The sequence below is a fragment of the Mesoplodon densirostris genome, chromosome 2 (assembly GCF_025265405.1).
Source record: "Mesoplodon densirostris isolate mMesDen1 chromosome 2, mMesDen1 primary haplotype, whole genome shotgun sequence".
Lineage (NCBI taxonomy): Eukaryota > Metazoa > Chordata > Mammalia > Artiodactyla > Ziphiidae > Mesoplodon > Mesoplodon densirostris.
In genome coordinates this window covers 9,156,499-9,174,814 of record NC_082662.1, presented here as the reverse complement: position 1 = coordinate 9,174,814, position 18,316 = coordinate 9,156,499, and the positions used below count along the sequence as shown (strand labels likewise).

At 57.6% G+C, this 18,316-nt stretch overlaps 2 protein-coding genes across 6 annotated transcripts in view; one reads left to right on the top strand and one right to left on the bottom strand.

Moving 5' to 3' along the window:
* Nucleotides 1-35: 35 nt before the first annotated feature.
* MTHFR (methylenetetrahydrofolate reductase) lies at nucleotides 36-17,659 on the top strand. 5 transcript variants are annotated; one of them, XM_060088983.1, is made up of 13 exons: nucleotides 346-561; nucleotides 1,129-1,242; nucleotides 2,626-2,871; nucleotides 4,028-4,266; nucleotides 5,132-5,242; nucleotides 8,018-8,211; nucleotides 9,161-9,411; nucleotides 9,687-9,821; nucleotides 9,985-10,165; nucleotides 10,408-10,590; nucleotides 11,422-11,523; nucleotides 12,365-12,484; nucleotides 12,862-17,659. In XM_060088983.1, exons 3-13 carry the CDS (start codon nucleotides 2,639-2,641, stop codon nucleotides 13,078-13,080), a joined length of 1,968 nt encoding a protein of 655 aa, XP_059944966.1. In that variant the 5' UTR covers nucleotides 346-561; nucleotides 1,129-1,242; nucleotides 2,626-2,638; the 3' UTR covers nucleotides 13,081-17,659. The 5 variants fall into 5 exon arrangements, with proteins under 5 accessions (XP_059944968.1, XP_059944966.1, XP_059944967.1 ...); XM_060088984.1 differs by lacking the exon at nucleotides 346-561 and adding an exon at nucleotides 670-1,046; XM_060088985.1 differs by lacking the exons at nucleotides 346-561; nucleotides 1,129-1,242 and adding an exon at nucleotides 36-242.
* C2H1orf167 (chromosome 2 C1orf167 homolog) overlaps nucleotides 14,287-18,316 on the bottom strand; it is a 21,142-nt gene continuing 17,112 nt past the window's right edge. Inside the window, 7 exon segments of the mRNA XM_060118196.1 lie at nucleotides 14,287-14,458; nucleotides 14,780-14,786; nucleotides 14,900-15,001; nucleotides 15,307-15,372; nucleotides 15,375-15,441; nucleotides 15,862-15,980; nucleotides 16,355-16,453. Of these exon segments, the coding sequence (XP_059974179.1) occupies nucleotides 14,287-14,458; nucleotides 14,780-14,786; nucleotides 14,900-15,001; nucleotides 15,307-15,372; nucleotides 15,375-15,441; nucleotides 15,862-15,980; nucleotides 16,355-16,453 (632 nt within the window).

Here is an 18,316-nt window from a genome sequence, read left to right as displayed (position 1 = left end):
GCGAGGGCTCGCGTCACATGACGGTGGAGGGACGGCTTCCAACGAGACTTCTGGGCGCCGCCATGTTGGGGGCGGGGCTTCCGGGCGCCTGCAAGGGTGGTTTCCGCCCTCTGGCCCCGCCTTCCTAAGCAACCTGACACCGGCGCCGCTCCCCTACCCGAGCCGCGCCCCCTCTGCTGGCGCCTCCTTATCAGCCACGCAGCTGCGACGGGCGCGTGCTCTGAGTCATCCGCGACCAGAGGGTGAGTGACGGCGAGGCTTGTAGTCGCCGGGGAGAGAGACCAGGGCCTTGGGAGCCTTGGGGGCCACCCACCCGGGGGCGGGCTCTGCACGGAGGGCGGGGAGCGGTGGTGGCCGGTCGGCCCGCCCCCTCTGCGTGCACGCCCTCGGCGGGGCTAGAGTAGCGCCCCCCTGGCTGCCACCCCCGCGATCCTCGACCCTGAAGCGGAGACTCACTTTCGGCCCCCGGCCTGGACTGAAGGACCGCAGGGCTGAGGCGGCCCTGAGCTGGGGGTGGACTTGGGCCTTCGCTTCCGCCCCCTCCCGTGACCTAGTGACCCGGTAACTAGATTCGTGGCCCTCGAGCCCCCGGCGCCAGAGGCATCTCTCCGGCTCCCTGCCGAGCACCTGGAGAAGAGCCGTGGGCCACTGACACTGCTGTCCCCGACGCCCACTGCATCGGGCGGCTCACAAGTGCCCACCGGGACCCCTCTGGGAGTGCTGGGCTCCGTATTCCCCCACTGCTCGGTGCCTGGCACCCATTAAGTGCTCATCTAATGGCAGAGGGTTGCTTTGAGGACGGGGTGACAGCGCCTGGCCCGTCGGCGCTCAGTGAGTGCTGGCTGTCACCGGGTGCCAGCACGGGGATACCATAGGCAGAATACCCGGCCCTGGTCTCAGGGAACTGGGAAGAGGGAGGGGAGACAAATATGTGAACCCACAGTTGCAACCCAGGGTGCTATGGGATCCTAGCTTAAAATGGTTTAAGTGGTAGCACGTGAAAAATGTTGGAAGAAGGCTAGTGCCTGGCACATAGTAGGAATTCAGTAAGTCTTAATGAACAAATGAAAGAGCATTTAGTTTGTGGGTGGTTCGGCCTCCTCTCCCCTCTTGGTTTTGTTCCAGCAGACAATTAATGAGGCACTCTCTGGAATTCGGAAGAAAGACCAGACTAGGCTGATCTTGACACTCTCCCCTCTCTTACTCCTGACGTTCATCCCCACAGAGAAACTGGAATTTTAGGTCAGAATCAAAATGGGCATCTCTGGGGGTGGTCTGGTCTCAATCTGGTCTCAACTGCTTGACGTTGGGTGTACCAGGGTGTGTTACGTGCACTTGTGTGTGTTTTAGGGGAGAGGAGCATTGGATCTCATCAGTTTCTCAAGAGTCTAGGACCCCCAAAATGGTTAAGAACACGGGCTTAGCAGTGGACATTCCCTGAAAGACGTGAACTTGGCCTGGTTGCTCCTCTAATGCTCCAGGTCACCACACCCTGGATTTTCACTACTGTGTGTTTGCATCTTGCTGTGCAAGTGTAGTGTTTTGTTTTCGTTTTTGTCTTATTTTCCCCACCAAACTGCCCAACGGCGCTGTGCCCTCTTGTCGGCCAGCCTGTGGTTGCCGTGGTTCAGGGCTTCAACCGCGGTGGCTTTGCAGTCGCTGTAATCACTTGAACTGACTTCACTGGTGTGTGTAAGGAGAACAGCCTGGAAGGCAGGCGCAGACTGTTCAGCCTTTGTTCTGAGTTGGACATCAATTCATGCCCTTATTGAATTGGGGTCTGGCTATTTTTGGAACCCAGCCAATGTCTAGTTCTAACCCATGACATGGTCTTTTCAGAGAAGCACAAAGTCGGGAGAAATCAGGCTGCTTTGTCAAGCTCTCACCCCTTCCAGCCTGCACGCATACAAACTGTTCCAAGTAACAGGAGATGTTTCCATGGCTGAGCCTTTCCTTCCTTGGCATGTGATCCAGTCACCCTGAACATCTGTTGGCCTCATCACGCCCAAACCCTGCAGTCTGCAGTCCCACGTCCCCCTCCTTCCATCCGCCTTCGGCCTCTAGAGCCTCAGCCCTCCCCCTCGCCGGGAAGCCTTGCCCCCGCCCCTTCGCGCCGGCCCCAGCTACTGCTCTCAGCTCTTCCTTTGTCACAGCTCCGCCCAGTCGGACACACCCGCTGGGGAAGGTTCCTCCATTTCTTCCCCAGTGGTCTGGGGTCTGAGTTTACACTGGCAGAGATGGACCGTCCCAAACCCAAGGTCCTCCCGGCGGGGCACTGCTGCCCCTCCCTGGGAATGCGGGCCTGGGAGGCTGGCAGCGCGAGGTTCTCAGTGCCACCCTCCATCAGGTAGCGGTCACGGAGGACCCACGGGCTGAAGGAGCATGGTTCTGTGCTGGGTGGGGGCTGTCACACGCGGAATCAGGCAGCAGCGGAGGGCAAAGCTTGGAGCGAGGCAGCGCAGACGGTCGTAACTGGCGTGTGGAGCCACTGGGTGGGCGCGTTGTCACCCGTACCCTCACCGGCCTTCCTCCTGCGTGGAAATGCAGCATCTCTCGCTTGACCCTGCCTTGCTGGGGCTCGGCTGCCTGCCTGCCGTCTCACGCCCCCTGCCTCACCCCGTGCAGCAGGAGCTCGGCCATGGTGAACGAACCCAGAGAGCATGGCGGCCCCAGCCCCCGCTGGGAGGGCAGCAGCAGTGGCAGCGAGAGCTCCAAGGATAGTTCAAGGTGCTCCACACCCGTGCTGGACCCTGAACGCCACGAGAGGCTCAGGGAGAAGATGAAGCGGAGGATGGAATCTGGTGACAGGTGGTTCTCCCTAGAATTCTTCCCTCCTCGAACTGCTGAGGGAGCTGTCAATCTCATCTCAAGGTGAGTCAACGCAAGATAAGGGGTAGGGCCAGACCGGGGGATGGGGGCAGGGGGAAAAGATGAACTGTCAGCCCCGAGGCTGGGCTGCACTTTGACCCAGCAGGAAAAGGCAGCCATAGGGGGTGGAAAAAAGCAAAGCCAGGGTAGATCCTCTGATAGCAGCTTCTGTTGTCTGTAAAAGCCCCTCCAAGCACCTGGAATGTTTAGACACTCTCTTCCATGTGCTAAAAATGTTGATTCTCTCAGACTAAATTCTTGGGCGGAACTTGGGGCTGGATCGTGAGGAGAGTTTAGGAAGTTACAAAACAGGCGGCTTGGAGAACATTTTCAGCAAGTTAGGAATTTGGATTATGCATCTAGAAATCTAGAAATGCCAACCGGATTATGTTGGCACTTGATGAATTGCAGTTCCTTTTTTAAAGTTTATGCTTTTTATCGCTTGCACTTCTTATGTGTCACTCCCAAGGTTGTGAAGTTTGAAGGCACAAAGATGTTTCAATGCACCACGTTATAACCTGTAACACAGCGCATGTGCGCACGTATAGCTCTTGATTCTAGTTATGGAAATGTGGCCGTGCTCTGCAGGACTCTTGGCTGCTGCGCTGGAACTGGGGGGCGGCAGGGAAGAAACTTGTGTCTGCTGACCCTCTTTGTCCCTAGAATGAGGCCCTGCTTGCCACTCTGAGGGTTCCCCGAACCCTTGACCATTGAAATGTCTTAACTCACCCGAGATAATAAATGTGCAAACACTTTGAAAAGTCCAAAGTGCTGCCGTCACGCAAACTGGTTTCATTGTCATTATATATTATCTCCACAGTAAGAGTAATCATAATGACAGCACATTGATTTCGTGTTTGCCGTGTACCCAGCGCTGTTTTAAGAGCTGTGGAGCCATCTGTCATGATATCCTCGGAGTATTATTATGAAGTAGGCACTGTCCTCTGCCACATTATAGAAATCAGGAAACTGAGGCTCAGAGAGATCAAGGAACTCTCCCAAGATCACACAGCTAGTGAGTAGCAAAGCCAGGATATGAATGCAGATCCGTCTGATTCCAGCCTGCATGTGATGCTTCTCTAACTCCCAGACCCCATGGGAAGGTGGTGAAGGGTGATGTACCCCCAGGAGCCCCTCTTCAGAAAGAAATTCCCTACAGGTTTGACCGGATGGGGGCAGGTGGTCCCCTCTTCATAGATGTGACCTGGCATCCAGCAGGGGACCCTGGCTCAGACAAGGAGACCTCGTCCATGGTGATCGCCAGCACCGCCGTGAACTACTGTGGCCTGGAGACCATCCTGCACATGACCTGCTGCCATCAGAGCCGGGAAGAGATCACAGGCCACCTGCACAAGGCCAAGCGTCTGGGCCTGAAGAACATTCTGGCACTGAGGGGAGGTGTGGAGCCCGCACTCTGCTCTCTGGGGTCTTGCTTTCCTGCAGACTTCTGTCCCTGGAACGGTCCTTTCCTTTTCTTCAGCTCCCACACTGAGTACGCTCAGGGTCCCGTCCCCGCCAGTAGCATCGATAGGCAGTGTGGGGCAGGAGGACCCTGGGCAACACACAGATGGAGCCACTTCTTGACCTCGCAGTAGGAGTTCAGTGGAGCCTGCGGCCGGTGCCTGATAACCCTCTGTCCCGATGTACACAATCAGTTAATCAATTAATCAAGCAATTAATCGATCCCTGGCTGCACCTGGCCTTTGGCCCAGTCGAAGAGTTCAGCTCTGGCACGTGTCCTAGGAGTGAGAATAGCTGGTTATGCCTCTGGCGCGCACTGTCACTGGGCCACACGAGTGTGGGAAGTGGGAGCCTGATGGGTGGGCACTTGTGGCCCCATGCTCCCCACCCGAAAGACCACTTCTCACTTGAGATGAGTGGAGGATTCTCCCGGGAGGTGAGGGTTCCAAGGGGGTGGGAGAAAAAGCCATGGGCTTGGGTGAGGGCGTGTGGACACACCCAGGTGTGAGCAGGGAAGGGATCGCCGATGCTCCAGGCTGAACGCAGAGCTGCAGCTGCTCCCTGTCTGCTGCAGCCAGCACAGGGCCCTCGGAGTCGGCGCTCAGGGACTGTTTGATGGGTTGGCTGCTGTCTTCCCTCCCACTGTTTACCAAGTGCTACATTAGAAAGCGGAGACACCAACTTGAGTAATATGAAGGCTCTGCCTTCGAGGCGCTCACGGTCCTGGGTGTGGGGGGAGAAGGAACAGAGAGGCTACCTGGAGGTTGGGTGAAACCCAGCACTGTGACCTCCAACCCCACAGATCCCATAGGTGACCAGTGGGAAGAGGAGGACGGAGGTTTCAACTATGCCGTAGACTTGGTGAAGCACATCCGAAGCGAGTTTGGTGACTACTTCGATGTCTGTGTGGCAGGTGAGAGGCTGGAGTGTCCCAGTGGGTGGGACCGGAGAGGGGAAGGAAGGAGAGGCACAGAGAGCCCCCTCGGCACGGCATTCAGGTCAGGCCCCGCTAGCTCAGCGCACCGCCGGCCCGCCTGCGCCGGGTGACGGAGGCGCGGGGGTGAATCAAACAGCGTCTGCCCTCCCATCATTCTGTCATCCGCTACCCACCCAGGCGTGCCACCACCCCTTAAGTTTTCGTTCCTCTGCCTTTAATTTTTATTATTTATTTATTTTTCTTTGCTTTCTTATTTTAGGCTGCGTCTGGTCTTCGTCGCGGCACGCGGGCTCTTCATTGTGGTGTGCGGGCTTCTCTCTAGCTGTGGCTTGCGGGTTTTCTCTCTCTAGTTGTGGTGCACAGGCTCCAGGGCGCGTGGGCTCTGTAGTTGTGGCGCGTGGGCTCTGTAGTTGTGGCGCGTGGGCTCTGTAGTTTGCAGCACGCGGGCTCAAGTTGAGGCGTGCGAGCTCAGTAGTTTTGGCTCGCGGGCTTAGTTGCCCCGCAGCATGTGGGATCTTAGGCGTTGCAAGCCATCCGGATTCTTTACCACTGGACCACCAGGGAAGTCCCTTCCTCTGCCTTTTCTTGCTCTTAGCCTACTTCCCAGCCCTATTCTTCCTTAAACAAAAGAGGTATATTTATTAAGGTTCCGGGGGCAGGGAATCTCAGAACAAGGTCAGGAAATGGCATCAGACCTCATTAAGCGCTGGAACCAGGAGGCAGGCAGAATCCAAGGCCCTCCCTCATTCTCTCTGCCCCCCCACCCCCCACCCCCCGCTGCTTCATGCCTCATCCAGTAGACCTGATATGTACGCTTTTTCTGTCTCTGATACGTACGGTACACATGTGACCCGCCGCCTGCTCCTGGTTCCGCCAGACTGATTGACAGGTCTCAGCATCAGTTCCAAACCCTCAGGAGAGAGAACCGCATCGGCTCAACTCTAGTTTCTTTAGCTACAGCCAGGAGGCAAGGTTCACCTGCTAGAAACAGATGGCGTGGCCTTCCCTCTTGCCCCGACTCATGGGGTCTGGGCCTTCAGCTTCTCAAATGGGGGCTTGGGTGTGGTGAGGCAGTGTGTGCCAGGGACACAGGAAGTCCAGGGACTAATTTGACATATCACCTTGGCATGACAATTTTTCTTAAATATTTTGGGGAAAATCATATCATATTAAAATAAACATGGCTACATTATGGAGTAGCAAATCAAAGTGATCTGAATTTAAAAATACAAGCCACGTGGCTTCAAGGAAATTACTTGTTGTGGAGACTTTGGGCTGCGTCCCCAGGCCCCCATGTACATGTCCGCTCTTCTTAGTGTTGAGAAGAGGGCGTTGAGGTGGATGAGTCTAGGAGGCCCCGATGAGGAGGTAGGAATTCAAGTGTCATTGGTCGTGCGGCCACGAGACAGTCGGTTGATTGGGGAATGTGCCCACGTGTGGTGGGCATTGGATGGTCACCAGGGGAAACCAGCAGAGCTGTGAGCGTACAGTTGCTGAATGGTTTGGTGCTTTGCTTATGGTAAAGTGGATGAAAAAGAGGACCAGTGGATTAGAAGGCACCCAGCTGGCCATGACAGGACAAGAATATAGTAAAACTGAGCAAAACCCAAATGTAAGCAATTGCTGGACTTGTTGGGTGCTGTTGAGGTTTTGTAGAGTTTCAGCTATTAAAACCTCTGTTTCTCAAATTTTCTGCTGGAAAAATCGCCTTGTTATTGAAAGTATAAAGCTCTAGTGTTTAATCCTTCCACGCCTATCCCCGAAACAGTAGTTTTTATATCCAGTTTTGATGACTCAGGGTTTCTTAAGAACGAAACTGCATTATCACAGCAAAGCAGCCTGGCTACCCAACAGTGTGGGTTCAGGTTTGCCCCTTCCTGGCTTGGGGTCCTGCCCTGGCCTCAGGCTGAGGAAGCCGGCACTCTGCTTGTAGTTCATTAAGGCCTGTGGTCTTTCCTGTGCAGGCAGAGGCACTAGTAAGTTCAGTCGTTTAGGGAAGGGAGCACACCGTTCCTGGAGCTAGTCAGGAACCTAGGGGACGTCTGGCCCCGCCTCCCAGGCATCCCCGGCACAGGGTCATCGCCCTGCCGCATTGTTTGGGAGTCCATTCCTCTGTGGGGTTGCTCGGTCCACTGTCAGGCAGCTCTCTGAAACTGATCCTACTTGTGCCATCAGAAGCAGCACAGAATATGATGAATGAGGAACTCGACTAAGGTGACAGACTTGTGGGCGTCTAGAAATAGTTACCGTATTCTCTGCGTTCTTTTCTTCAAGCAGAACATCTCTACTCTCTTCACTTATTCCTTGTGTAACGTGGTTTCTGACTTTGCACTGTCTGGGACCCCTGAGTAATTTTAATGTGAAATTACAAGCACTGTTTTAATCCAGTACCTAGAGTCAAGCCCATTACCCCAAAGCTGCCTGGCTGGTGTGAATGTAGCATTTCCTCTCTTCTGTGGCCACAAAGTGCAGGCCAGATTGGCCTGGCTGATTGCAGGACAGTGTGGGTGTTTGGGGGCAATCCATCCCCACTCTTGGGAGGGTGGCTCTAAGGCAGCGTTCACCGAGGGTCACCTCCAGGCTGAGGGGCGCATCAGGTGAGCCCAGCCATCACCGACCGCTTCAGCCTGTCCATGCTACGGGGTTGGAAGGTATGGATCCAGAGCTCTCCGTTCCCGGCTCTCTGGTTGCTTCATCACTCCCCTTGAGCAGGCAGAACCAGTCTCTCCCTACTGTCATCCCTGTTGGCAGGTTACCCCAAAGGCCACCCCGACTCAGAGAGCTTTGAGGCTAGCCTGAAGCACCTAAAGGAGAAAGTGGCCGCGGGAGCCGACTTCATCATCACCCAGCTCTTCTTCGAGGCCGGCACTTTCTTCCGCTTTGTCAAGGCTTGCTCCGAGATGGGCATTACTTGTCCCATCCTCCCCGGGATCTTCCCTATTCAGGTGAGGGTCCCGAGAGGGCTCATGGACTCTCACCACCCCCATCCTAGCACAGGCCAGGGCCTTGGTAAAGGCCAAAGTGAACCTGAAGTGCCGAGTTCAGACCGAAGTTCTTCTTTGATGTTCATTAGATTTTCGTCAAACAGGTGCTCAGTCCTTGTAAAATGTCGTCTTGCCACCCTCTTTTTTTTTTTTTTTTTTTTTTTTTTTTGCGGTACGCGGGCCTCTCACTGTTGTGGCCTCTCCCGTTGCGGAGCACAGGCTCCGGACGCGCTGGCTCAGCGGCCATGGCTCACGGGCCCAGCCGCTCCGCGGCATGTGGGATCTTCCCGGAGGGGGGCACGAATCCGTGTCCCCTGCATTGGCAGGCGGACTCTCAACCACTGTGCCACCAGGGAAGCCCCCGCCACCCTCTTTTGATTACCTCTTATGTCTCCCCAAAATAGCAACAGTAACTGTTGGAGGGGCTTATTGATAAGTGTCACTAAAAGGGATTATTACTCTCATTATAAATGTGGGTTAAATCAATGTTTCCCAAACTTGGCTGTCACCAGAATCATTTAATAAGCTCTTTTAAAACATGGATTTCCAGATCCCATGCCTAGAAGTTCTGATTTAACAGATCTGAGGTGGGACCTGGGAATTGGTACATTCCTGAAGTTTGGCAGGCGATTCTGGTGATCGGTCAGGCTTGGGAACCACTGGCTTAGATGACCCCCATTTATCAATAGATACATCTAGGGGCCAAAGGGTCGGCTCAGACCAATGGCAGCAATGCTGTGGGCAGCTGCTGCACCCTGCAGAGTACAAAAAGTGCTGGTACAATATGGTCTGACTTTCCTGGGTCAGTCTGTGTCACACTACAGAGCCAGGAGGCCTGGTGGGGGGATAAGGATTTGGGGTGAGAGACGGGCAGGAAGATGGGACCCACAGCCCCCTGTGTCTTGGGCAGGGCTACCACTCCCTCCGGCAGCTTGTAAAGCTGTCCAAGCTGGAGGTGCCGCAGCGGATCAAGGACGTGATCGAGCCAATCAAAGACAACGACGCTGCCATCCGCAACTACGGCATCGAGCAGGCGCTGAGCCTGTGCCAGGAGCTTCTGGCAAGCGGCTCGGTGCCGGGCCTGCACTTCTACACCCTGAACCGCGAGGTGGCCACCACAGAGGTGCTGAAGCGCTTGGGCATGTGGATCGAGGACCCCAGGTGAGGCCAGTGGCCCCGACTTCAGGCCCTGGAGCCACAGAGGAGAGTCGGGTGGGCAGGGAGGTCAGAATGAGTGCGCCCTAGCTGGCAGTGCTGGCTGCCACGGGGGCACAGAGGGATGTCTGTGCCGTGGCTGGTGGCACCCTTAGGGCTCCAATCTCAGTGGGAATGCCATCCGGCTTGACGTTTGCGAGTCAAGATGGAAGAACCCAGGTTCAGTGGTTCCCCCTCCCTCTGGCCAAGCCCTGACCCTTTCTGTCTCCATTCTCACCCAGACGTCCCCTGCCCTGGGCCATCAGTGCCCACCCCAAGCGCCGAGAGGAAGATGTCCGTCCCATCTTCTGGGCCTCCAGACCAAAGAGTTACATTTATCGCACCCAGGAGTGGGATGAGTTCCCCAACGGCCGCTGGTGAGCCATTGCAAATGAACTGTTTCTTGGGAGGAGGGAGACCAATCATGGTGGAGCCCTCGGGACAGGATTCACAGGAATGCCCCCCTGGGGCAGGTGGATGCTTCTCTCTGGAGTCCAAGGTCAGGGGTGTGCCTTGACCTTCGGGCTCCTCCTCCGCCAGGGGCAATTCCTCCTCTCCGGCCTTTGGGGAGCTGAAGGACTACTATCTCTTCTACCTGAAGAGCAAGTCCCCAAAGGAAGAGCTGCTGAAGATGTGGGGGGAGGAGCTGACCAGCGAGGAAAGTGTCTTTGAAGTCTTTGCCCGCTACCTCTCGGGAGAGCCGAACCAGAACGGCTGTAAAGTGAGTGCTGCTGGGATGGGATCCCTGGGTACCTCCCCTCGCCCCAGGGGCCAGACGTGGGTGTCACTGCCCCACCCTGAGCCTCATCGCTGTGCCTGGAGGTGGCACCTCAGCAAAGGGAGAAGGTGAGTTGGGGGGTCCCCACGTGGGGTGCCTGGCAGGGGCTTACGGAAGCAGAGACAGGCTGGGCCTCTGATGGGGACCGTGACAGGGAGGGACCCAGCCCGGCTTACCCTCCCCAGGTGACTTGCCTGCCCTGGAATGATGAGCCCCTGGCGGCCGAGACCAGCCTGATGAAGGAGGAGCTGCTGCGAGTGAACCGGCGGGGCATCCTCACCATCAACTCGCAGCCCAGCATCAACGGGAAGCCGTCCTCTGACCCCATCGTGGGCTGGGGCCCCGGCGGGGGCTACGTCTTCCAGAAGGTGTGGCAGGGACACACAGGGCTGCCCTCCCTTGACCTGCCTGCAGGGGTTCCCCGGGGCTGGGGACAGAGGCCTTCGTCTCAGGGGCTCTTTGTTCTGAGCGGCCGGGGATCAGAGTGGATGCCATCTCAGGCTCGGAGTCGGACAGACCTGGGTAGGCTGGTCACTTGACCACTCTGGGCCCCAGCTTTCCTTTCTGTAAAATGGGGATATGTCACGTCGTGTTCTGGGGATGAAACGTGACAAAGCACATAAAGTGCTTAGCACGTGGGAAGCATCCCCTAACTGGGAGCTATTATTACTGTTCCTTGTGGACCCCTTTCTCCTGGGGCTGCTGGAGTTAAAATTACATTCTAAACTAAAGCCTGAGGGCTCTGGGAAGTGAATTTAAATAAGCCCAGCTTAATCCCTGGTGGCCAGGTGGTGCTGGAGAAGCCCTCCACCCAGCAGATAGGGGGATGGAGTGTGTCAGGCCTCTCTTGCCTTACTTGCCAAACTGGGCCCCCTGTACAGCTTCTGGAGCGACTTCTCCATGGAACCTTTCCCAACTGGACGGAGGGTTGGCAGACGTCCCTCAGACCTGTCCAGACCGAGAAACCTCACGTACCTGCTCCCCTCCCTTTGCTTATGGGTTCACCTCCCAGCTAGTGGCCACCGCTAGTCCCGACGCCTTAAGTGTTCTGCTACGAGTGTCCTCGTGGATGCCTCCCTGGGACGGTCAGGAGGGCAGGCGTCTGGTGTTTCAGAGCACGTGGCCCACTCAGCAGCGCCCAGCGAAGGCGTCCAGCGAGGACTGGGGGTTACGTGATGGCACCTGTCTCCCTCCCGCAGGCCTACCTGGAGTTCTTCACTTCCCGAGAGACAGTGGAAGCACTTCTGCAGGTGCTGAAGAAGTACGAGCTCCGGGTGAACTACCACATCGTGGATGTGAAGGTGGGCTGGCCGCGGGTCAAAGGGCGCTCAGCAGGGCCGGGGTGAGGGCGCCACGTTTACTCCACCATTCAGCAGTCACGGAGTGCCCAGTGGGGCCACGCATCGTGCCAGGTGGATATGCAGACAGAGCCAGGCCCCTGCCCTCCGAGAGCACCCAGCCTAGCGGGGGAAGCCATCAGGGAATAATTATGAATAGGTGTAAGCAGTTGCACTTTATAACAGTAAAGTTGAGCATAGGAAGAAGCTGGGGATCCAAGGGAGGGACGTCCAGCTTGAGAGATCAGGGGAGGTGTTTGGACAGTTCCTGTGTGGCCTGAATCTTTAAGGATGAGGAGTAAAAAGGCATCCCAGGGAAAGGGCAGAGGGCGTGCAAAGGCATCGCTGCCAAATGGGGTCAGAGTGAGGCTGAAGCGTTAAGCCGGGGCCAGGTCCTCAGGGGTCTCCATTGTCCTGCTTGGAACTCGGGTTTTCCCGTATAGGCAAGAGGGAGCCTTGGCTCCATGTTTTATTTTGGGCAGGTCCCAGGGGACAGCTGTGTGGATAACAGGGCCAGGGGAGACTAGAGTCAGCAGCCCTGGTGGTCTGGGTAGCAAAGAGAGGCCTGGCCAGGCTAGACACAAGGCTAGACACGAGAGGAAGTGAGCAGCACCGCTGGGTGTGAAGCTGATTGGAGCACAGGAGGAGGAAGGCAAAGCCCGGGATGACGTCTGGGTTTCAGGCTCGCTGCCTTCACCGAGCTGCAGAGGCGGGGCAGGGGTGGGGCAGTGACAGCGGGAGGAGGGGCGGAGCTGTCTGCACCCCAAGGCTTCCCCTAACCACCGCCCCCCGCCCCGCCCCGCAGGGTGACAACATCACCAACGCCCCCGAGCTGCAGCCCAACGCCGTCACCTGGGGCATCTTCCCTGGGCGAGAGATCATCCAGCCCACAGTGGTGGACCCGGTCAGCTTCATGTTCTGGAAGGTAAGGGGGGTAAGCAGGCCTGCCCTGCCCACCTCCAGAGCCACGGGCGGGTGGGCGGGGCAGCTGGGGGCCGCACCCCCAGGGCTGGCAGCGCCCTGTCTCTGACTCATGGTGTTTACTTCTGGGCTGGGGAGCAGGGGTGGCGCTGGCAGTGGGCCAAGTTCTGTTCTTGGAAACGTCTTGTTGGGCAGCAGCAGAGGCCCTTGGGGTGCTGAGTGTGGAGCCCTGGCCCTAGGGCAGCCCTGTTAACCTGGCCGGCGAGTCTGAGTGTGTGTCTGTGTGTCTGTATGTGGGACCATGTATATACCTGTGTCTTTCTGTGTGTGTGCCGGTGTCTCCGTGTGTGTCTGCACGTGCGTGCCTGTGCGTGTGTGCAGGACGAGGCCTTCGCCCTGTGGATCGAGCAGTGGGGCAAGCTGTATGAGGAGGAGTCCCCGTCCCGCATGATTATCCAGTACATCCACGACAACTACTTCCTGGTCAACCTGGTGGACAACGAGTTCCCGCTGGACAGCTGCCTGTGGCAGGTGGTGGAAGACACGTTTGAGCTTCTCAACAGGCCCCCCCAGAACAAGAGGGAGACGGAGGCGCCGTGACCCTGAGCCCTGACACCCTTAGCTTGAGGCCACTGTGTCCCGCCTTCCTCCTCTCCGTCCTGGTTCTCTGGGAGACCCCCGTTCTCCTTCACTTCCCCCCACCTCCTGACACAGTGATGGCAGCTAGACTGGTGTGAGGATTCCAGGCTCTGGCTGGACCGGAGTCCGCCCCACATGGGAGCCAGGTGTTCCCTGCCTAGCGGAGAGTCTGTGCTCCGGTGGGAAGCAGCCCCATCCCCCAGAGGAGCACGTGGGCAGAAGGCATCCTTCCTGAGAAGCGTTGTTGCCGACGGAACCCCTAGGAGCCAGCCTGGGACCGCCAGTGACCTTGCTCTTGGGGCCTATGGAGGACAAGCAAAGCGAACGTGGCAGTGGGCTCTGTGGGATTGCAGAGGAGACATGGCAGCGTCAAGGCGCTGCAGCCTTCCACCTCCAAGGCGTTGGCAGCCAGGCACGACCCACTCGGGAATGAAGGGGCGGACCACTGCCCTGCCAGGCACTGGCCCCTGGATGGACCTTGGGCTGAAACCTAATAGTTGTCGCCTCCTTCTAGCCAAGAGCTCAGCTGAGCTTCTCCCTTTTCTACAGCGCTGCTTTTTGAAACAGTTGTCTCCGTTCCCGTGGCTCGAGAAAGTGCCTCTTAAGGGATAAAGGTGTCTGAACCTTTGTGCGTGGTGGAGCCCTCGGCCTTCCCTATTCTCCCCTGGCTCTGAGGGGTGAAGGGATACCTGCCTGTTACCATCGAGGGCGAAGATGAGGTTGGCCCGAGCAGGACTGACCTTTTCCTGGCTTATTTTTCGGACAGACCTCCTCCTGCCCGCCGCTCCCTCCCGTCCATGCACCCTGTCCCAGAAGCTGTCTGTCTGGCACTGCTCCCCAGGCATCAGCTCTCAAGCCCCACTACCCAGGGGCTGTGACTGACACGTGCACGTAGGCTGGTCCCTGTCCCAGTCCCTGCTTGCGGGTCTTCACCAGCTCAGGGCAAGGAGAGGGGGCCGGTTGTCCACAGGGCGGCAGAGGAAGCAGGTCAGAGGGACTGGTTGGGTGGGGCAGAGGGCAGCCTTTAGGAGAAACTGAGAGAAGCAGCTGGGGCTAAGACGGGCGTTTTATTGTCCTTCAGAGCTCTTGGCCTGAGCGCCTTGTGCCTGCGCCTGTACTCCTCAGGTGGGTGGGGCTCCGATCTGTTTTCCTTTCCAGGGGAACGGGTCACAGCTGCTGCTGGGCCCCCTGCTTCACCCCAAGTCCGCCAAGCACAGGGGCTCTGGCGGCTTCCTGCCTGCTCCGAGGCCTCCCACTGCTGCTGGCTCTGCCCCTCAGGGCCCTGGCTGCCAGACGCTGGTGCCATGTTTCAAAGGCCTGGAAGCTCTTTGGCTCCCTCCTGGGTGTGTGCTGTCAGAGCTGGAAGAACTCCGGGGCCAGCTCCTGCCCCCGAGGGAAGAGGAGGCCCTTCCCTCAGCCCCAGGCCAGACGCACAGGCCCGGAAGCGCTGTTGCCTGCGATCAGGGAAGCTGGGATCGAGTGCACATCAGGGAGGGGCACTCAGCGACCCACACCCAACACGGGCGGGTGTGAGCAGCCTCTGTGCCACAGGCCAAGCCCTGTCCCCGGACCAGTGACGGACCAGGACTGTGCTCAGCACGAGGTCACCAGCTGGATGAAGGGCTCTGGAATCCAGGCTGTTTTCTCTAACTGAACTGACCCCTCCCCTGAAAAAGAAGGGGTTCTGGGGGCAGCAAGCAGGGAGGGCTGCAGCTCAGGAATGTGCAGGTGTGGCACGGCTAGGAAGGGCCTGCTGGGGGGCGGGGCCGCCCCCCAGTACCTGGGAATGGACCCAGCGGTTTTCTTGTTGCTGTAATCGCTGAGACGCCTGCAGCCGCAGGGCCCACCGTCACCAGGCCCGCCTCAGCTGCCACTGCCTGAGCTATGGGGACAGTCGTGAGGAGGCCCCGAGCTGGGCCTACCGCTGTCCCCGGCCTGGCAACCCCCAGCCCCTCTGCTGCTTCTCCCTGCCTGCAACTGCGGCGCCAGGAGGAAGGGGATGTGACGAGGAGGTGTCATCTGAGGTGTGTTAACAGTGCAGATTCCTGCACCTGTCCCCGAGGTTTCAGGCTTGGTAGGTCCCAAGGCCTGAACTTACTTTCAGAGACTGCGTTTCCAGGGGTTACGGCTGGGAATGGGACGTGATGGGAGGTCAGCGTGAGGGTGGGGAGGGGCCGCCCCACTCACCAGCGTCGGTGCCAGCCGTTCCGTCCCCTGAGCATCTACCCAGCGCTGCCATGCAGCTGCCTGGGCCTGGCCTGCAGGGAACCCCGGTGCCGGCGAAGCAGTGCCTCAAGGCGCCCGCGCTGCAGGTACTTCCTCCTGAGGGGAGAGGCCCTGGTGTGTGTCCTGACAGCAAAGGGCATCACGACCCCTTCATGGCCAGGAAAGAGGGCAGAGCCATGGGCCTGGGCCTGCTGCGGGATGAGCACCGGCCAGAGAGGGCCCAGGTCAGGCAAGCCCCTCAGCCCAGCCCACGCCCTCAGCCCTCCCCCTCCACCCCTACCCTCAGCCCTCCCCCTCCACCCCTACCCTCAGCCCTCCCTCTCCACCCCTACCCTCAGCCCTCCCCCTCCACCCCTACCCTCAGCCCTCCCTCTCCACCCCTACCCTCAGCCCTCCCCCTCCACTCCTACCCTCAGCCCTCCCTCTCCACCCCTGCCCTCAGCCCTCCCTCTCCACACACACACACACACACACACACGCTCTCCTCCCACCCCAGACACCTTTGCTCGGCCTCGCCTTTGCCCTCGAGGTCTTTGGTCTCAGAGCTGCAGTCCCCTTCTGACCCCGTAGGTCACTGGCCCTGGGCCCCTGCAGCTGGAGCTGGGAGGCGGGGCAGAGGGGAGGCTCTCTGTCACCTGGCAAAGGGGCGTCGGAAGAGGTTAACACATCATTCAGGGGAGTAAGCTCTCCCCCCCGGTACTTCTGGAAGCTGAGCCCTAGGAAGAGAGTTAACGAGAAATGGTGTTGAGCTTGTCCCTGCTTCCACCATCTCTGCCCAAGCCTCCTGCAAAGGCTTGGGCTGTGGCCCCAAAAGGGGGGGCAGGAGAAATTGTAATTGTTTTCTCAAAATTGTGAAATACTCCAGAAGAGGAGATGGGTGGGGAACACAGTAAATACATAAGACAGATTCGCCAAGAGTTCAGAGCTGATTTCCAGGCCCGTGAGGGCTGGTGACGGTCTCATCCCTCCACTTCAGACATGTTTATTCCCTGAGGGAGGGTCTCCTTACTCTGAGTCCGGGACGTTTCTCTCGGCTTCCTCTGTCCACTGGGGCTGTGGTGCTTGGTTGGGCTGGGCAGGCCGTGGCCTGTGGCCTGCAGCTGCGGGCCTGAGGGAACAAAGAGGAAACCCTGAACCAATGGGCTTGGACATCTAGGGGCCCAAGTGACCTGGCAGGATTCCTGTCCCGACCAGTAACAGGGCCTCCTATTTGTGTGCACACAAGTGGGACGGATTCTCGCGCGAGCCCTGAGGCTCCCAGAGGAGACAGGAAAGGCCCGAGGGTAGTATGGCCATCAGTACACGCCACTGCCTCTTTCCCCGTAGTCCCACATGGCTCGAGACTCAGGAAGGTGAGTGGACCAAAAATGGCTACCAATCAGAGCTTACCTGTGCCAGGTACACCCTGTGCAGTGGGCATTACTCTCCCCACTCAGAGCTTACCTGTGCCAGGTACACCCTGTGCGGTGGGCATTACTCTCCCCACTCAGCCTCATAAAGTCAAATTACTTGTCTGAGGTCTCACCTCTGCAGAGTGGTCTGACTCCAGGGCCCGAGCCCCCAGCGACTGTGCCATACGGACACCAGGGGCTCTCTAAGGGATGGCATAAAATCCGCCCTTGTCATTAGGTGAGGGCTGCCTGGGCGTGCGTGTGCGTGTGGTAGAAAGAGGGGGGCCTGGAATTCAGCCCCCCAGTTACCATTTACCATTCCTGACATTTACTTTGTTTCTACAAGTCTCAGTTTCTCCATCAGTAAACGGGATCCCTGCCTGCCTTTGCTGACAGAAATGGAATGGAAGTGTTTATAAACATACTCTGAAAATAAAATTCTCTTGAAACACAGATCTAGAACTAAAATACCCTGAGACCCCAGAATCTGCTGTCGCCATAGCCCCACATAGGTAAATATGTGGATTCTGCAAATAACCAAAGCCAGTCCGTTTCAATTCCATTTAAAACAAACCACTTTAGCCTTTTTTCTTAGCTTTTCTAGAGTCTATGACATATTTTGTGGCACCCTGAAACGGGATTCTTAATGATGCCAGTTCACCTTGAGGAACACTCTGTGGCCTGCCAGTAACTCTGGGGCTATGTGTCCCGCAATGACATGTCCCTAGACTGCCATGCAGTGTCACTCTGTGCCCGGGTTTCCTTGTGGCCTCTTCCCTCGTGCTAGGCCACCCAGCTCTTTGTCACCATTTGCTGGTATCAGAACTAATGCTTCTGGTCTGGAGACGGACTGGCAGTTATCTTTGGGTAGAGAGAATCACGAAAGAATATTTTTTCATTTATATTTTCTGGGTTTTCTATAATGAGCATGTTTCATTTTCTAATTAAAAAAAAATGACAAAAAATTTCTACTGACCCCAATTACCTCTCTTGATCCTAGACTGTACCATGACTTATAATGAGTTTAGGTGTCTGTCTCCCTAACAGATGCGACCCAGGGTGCTTCTTTGTAGTAGACCAGCCTTGGGCTGGCACTCGGTGCTCAGTAAGTGCTGATGGACCTGTAATTGGCTGGCTGCCCGGCCAGGAGGCTGTTGAGAACCCATAGGGGTGCTGTCCACAAGGCCGCTGGGGTCCTGGAAAAGCATGCAACCACCCTCACCATGGGGCTGAATCAAGCTGACTCTGAGGCCAGTGGCCCCGAGGTCATTTTGGACCTCCCACCTCCTCAGCACCAGGGGGTGCCCTCTGGCGGCCAGCCTAGGCCAGTGCCTGAGGCTGGCTCTGGGCCTGGGGTGGGCTGTGCCGGCCTCCTGGGCCTCGGTCTGTGGTTCCAGCCACACTCTGAGCAGCGCTGTAAGGCACTGGGCCCAGTGGGTTCGCAGGAGGCGCCTGGGCCCAGCCCCGCTGGAACTGGGTGATGGCAGTTCACTGGACATGGCCCCGAGTCGCTGACTGGGCGCAGGCCTCTAGGACCCTGGGGGCGAGGGAGGAGACCACACGGAGGCCAGCGGGCTGTG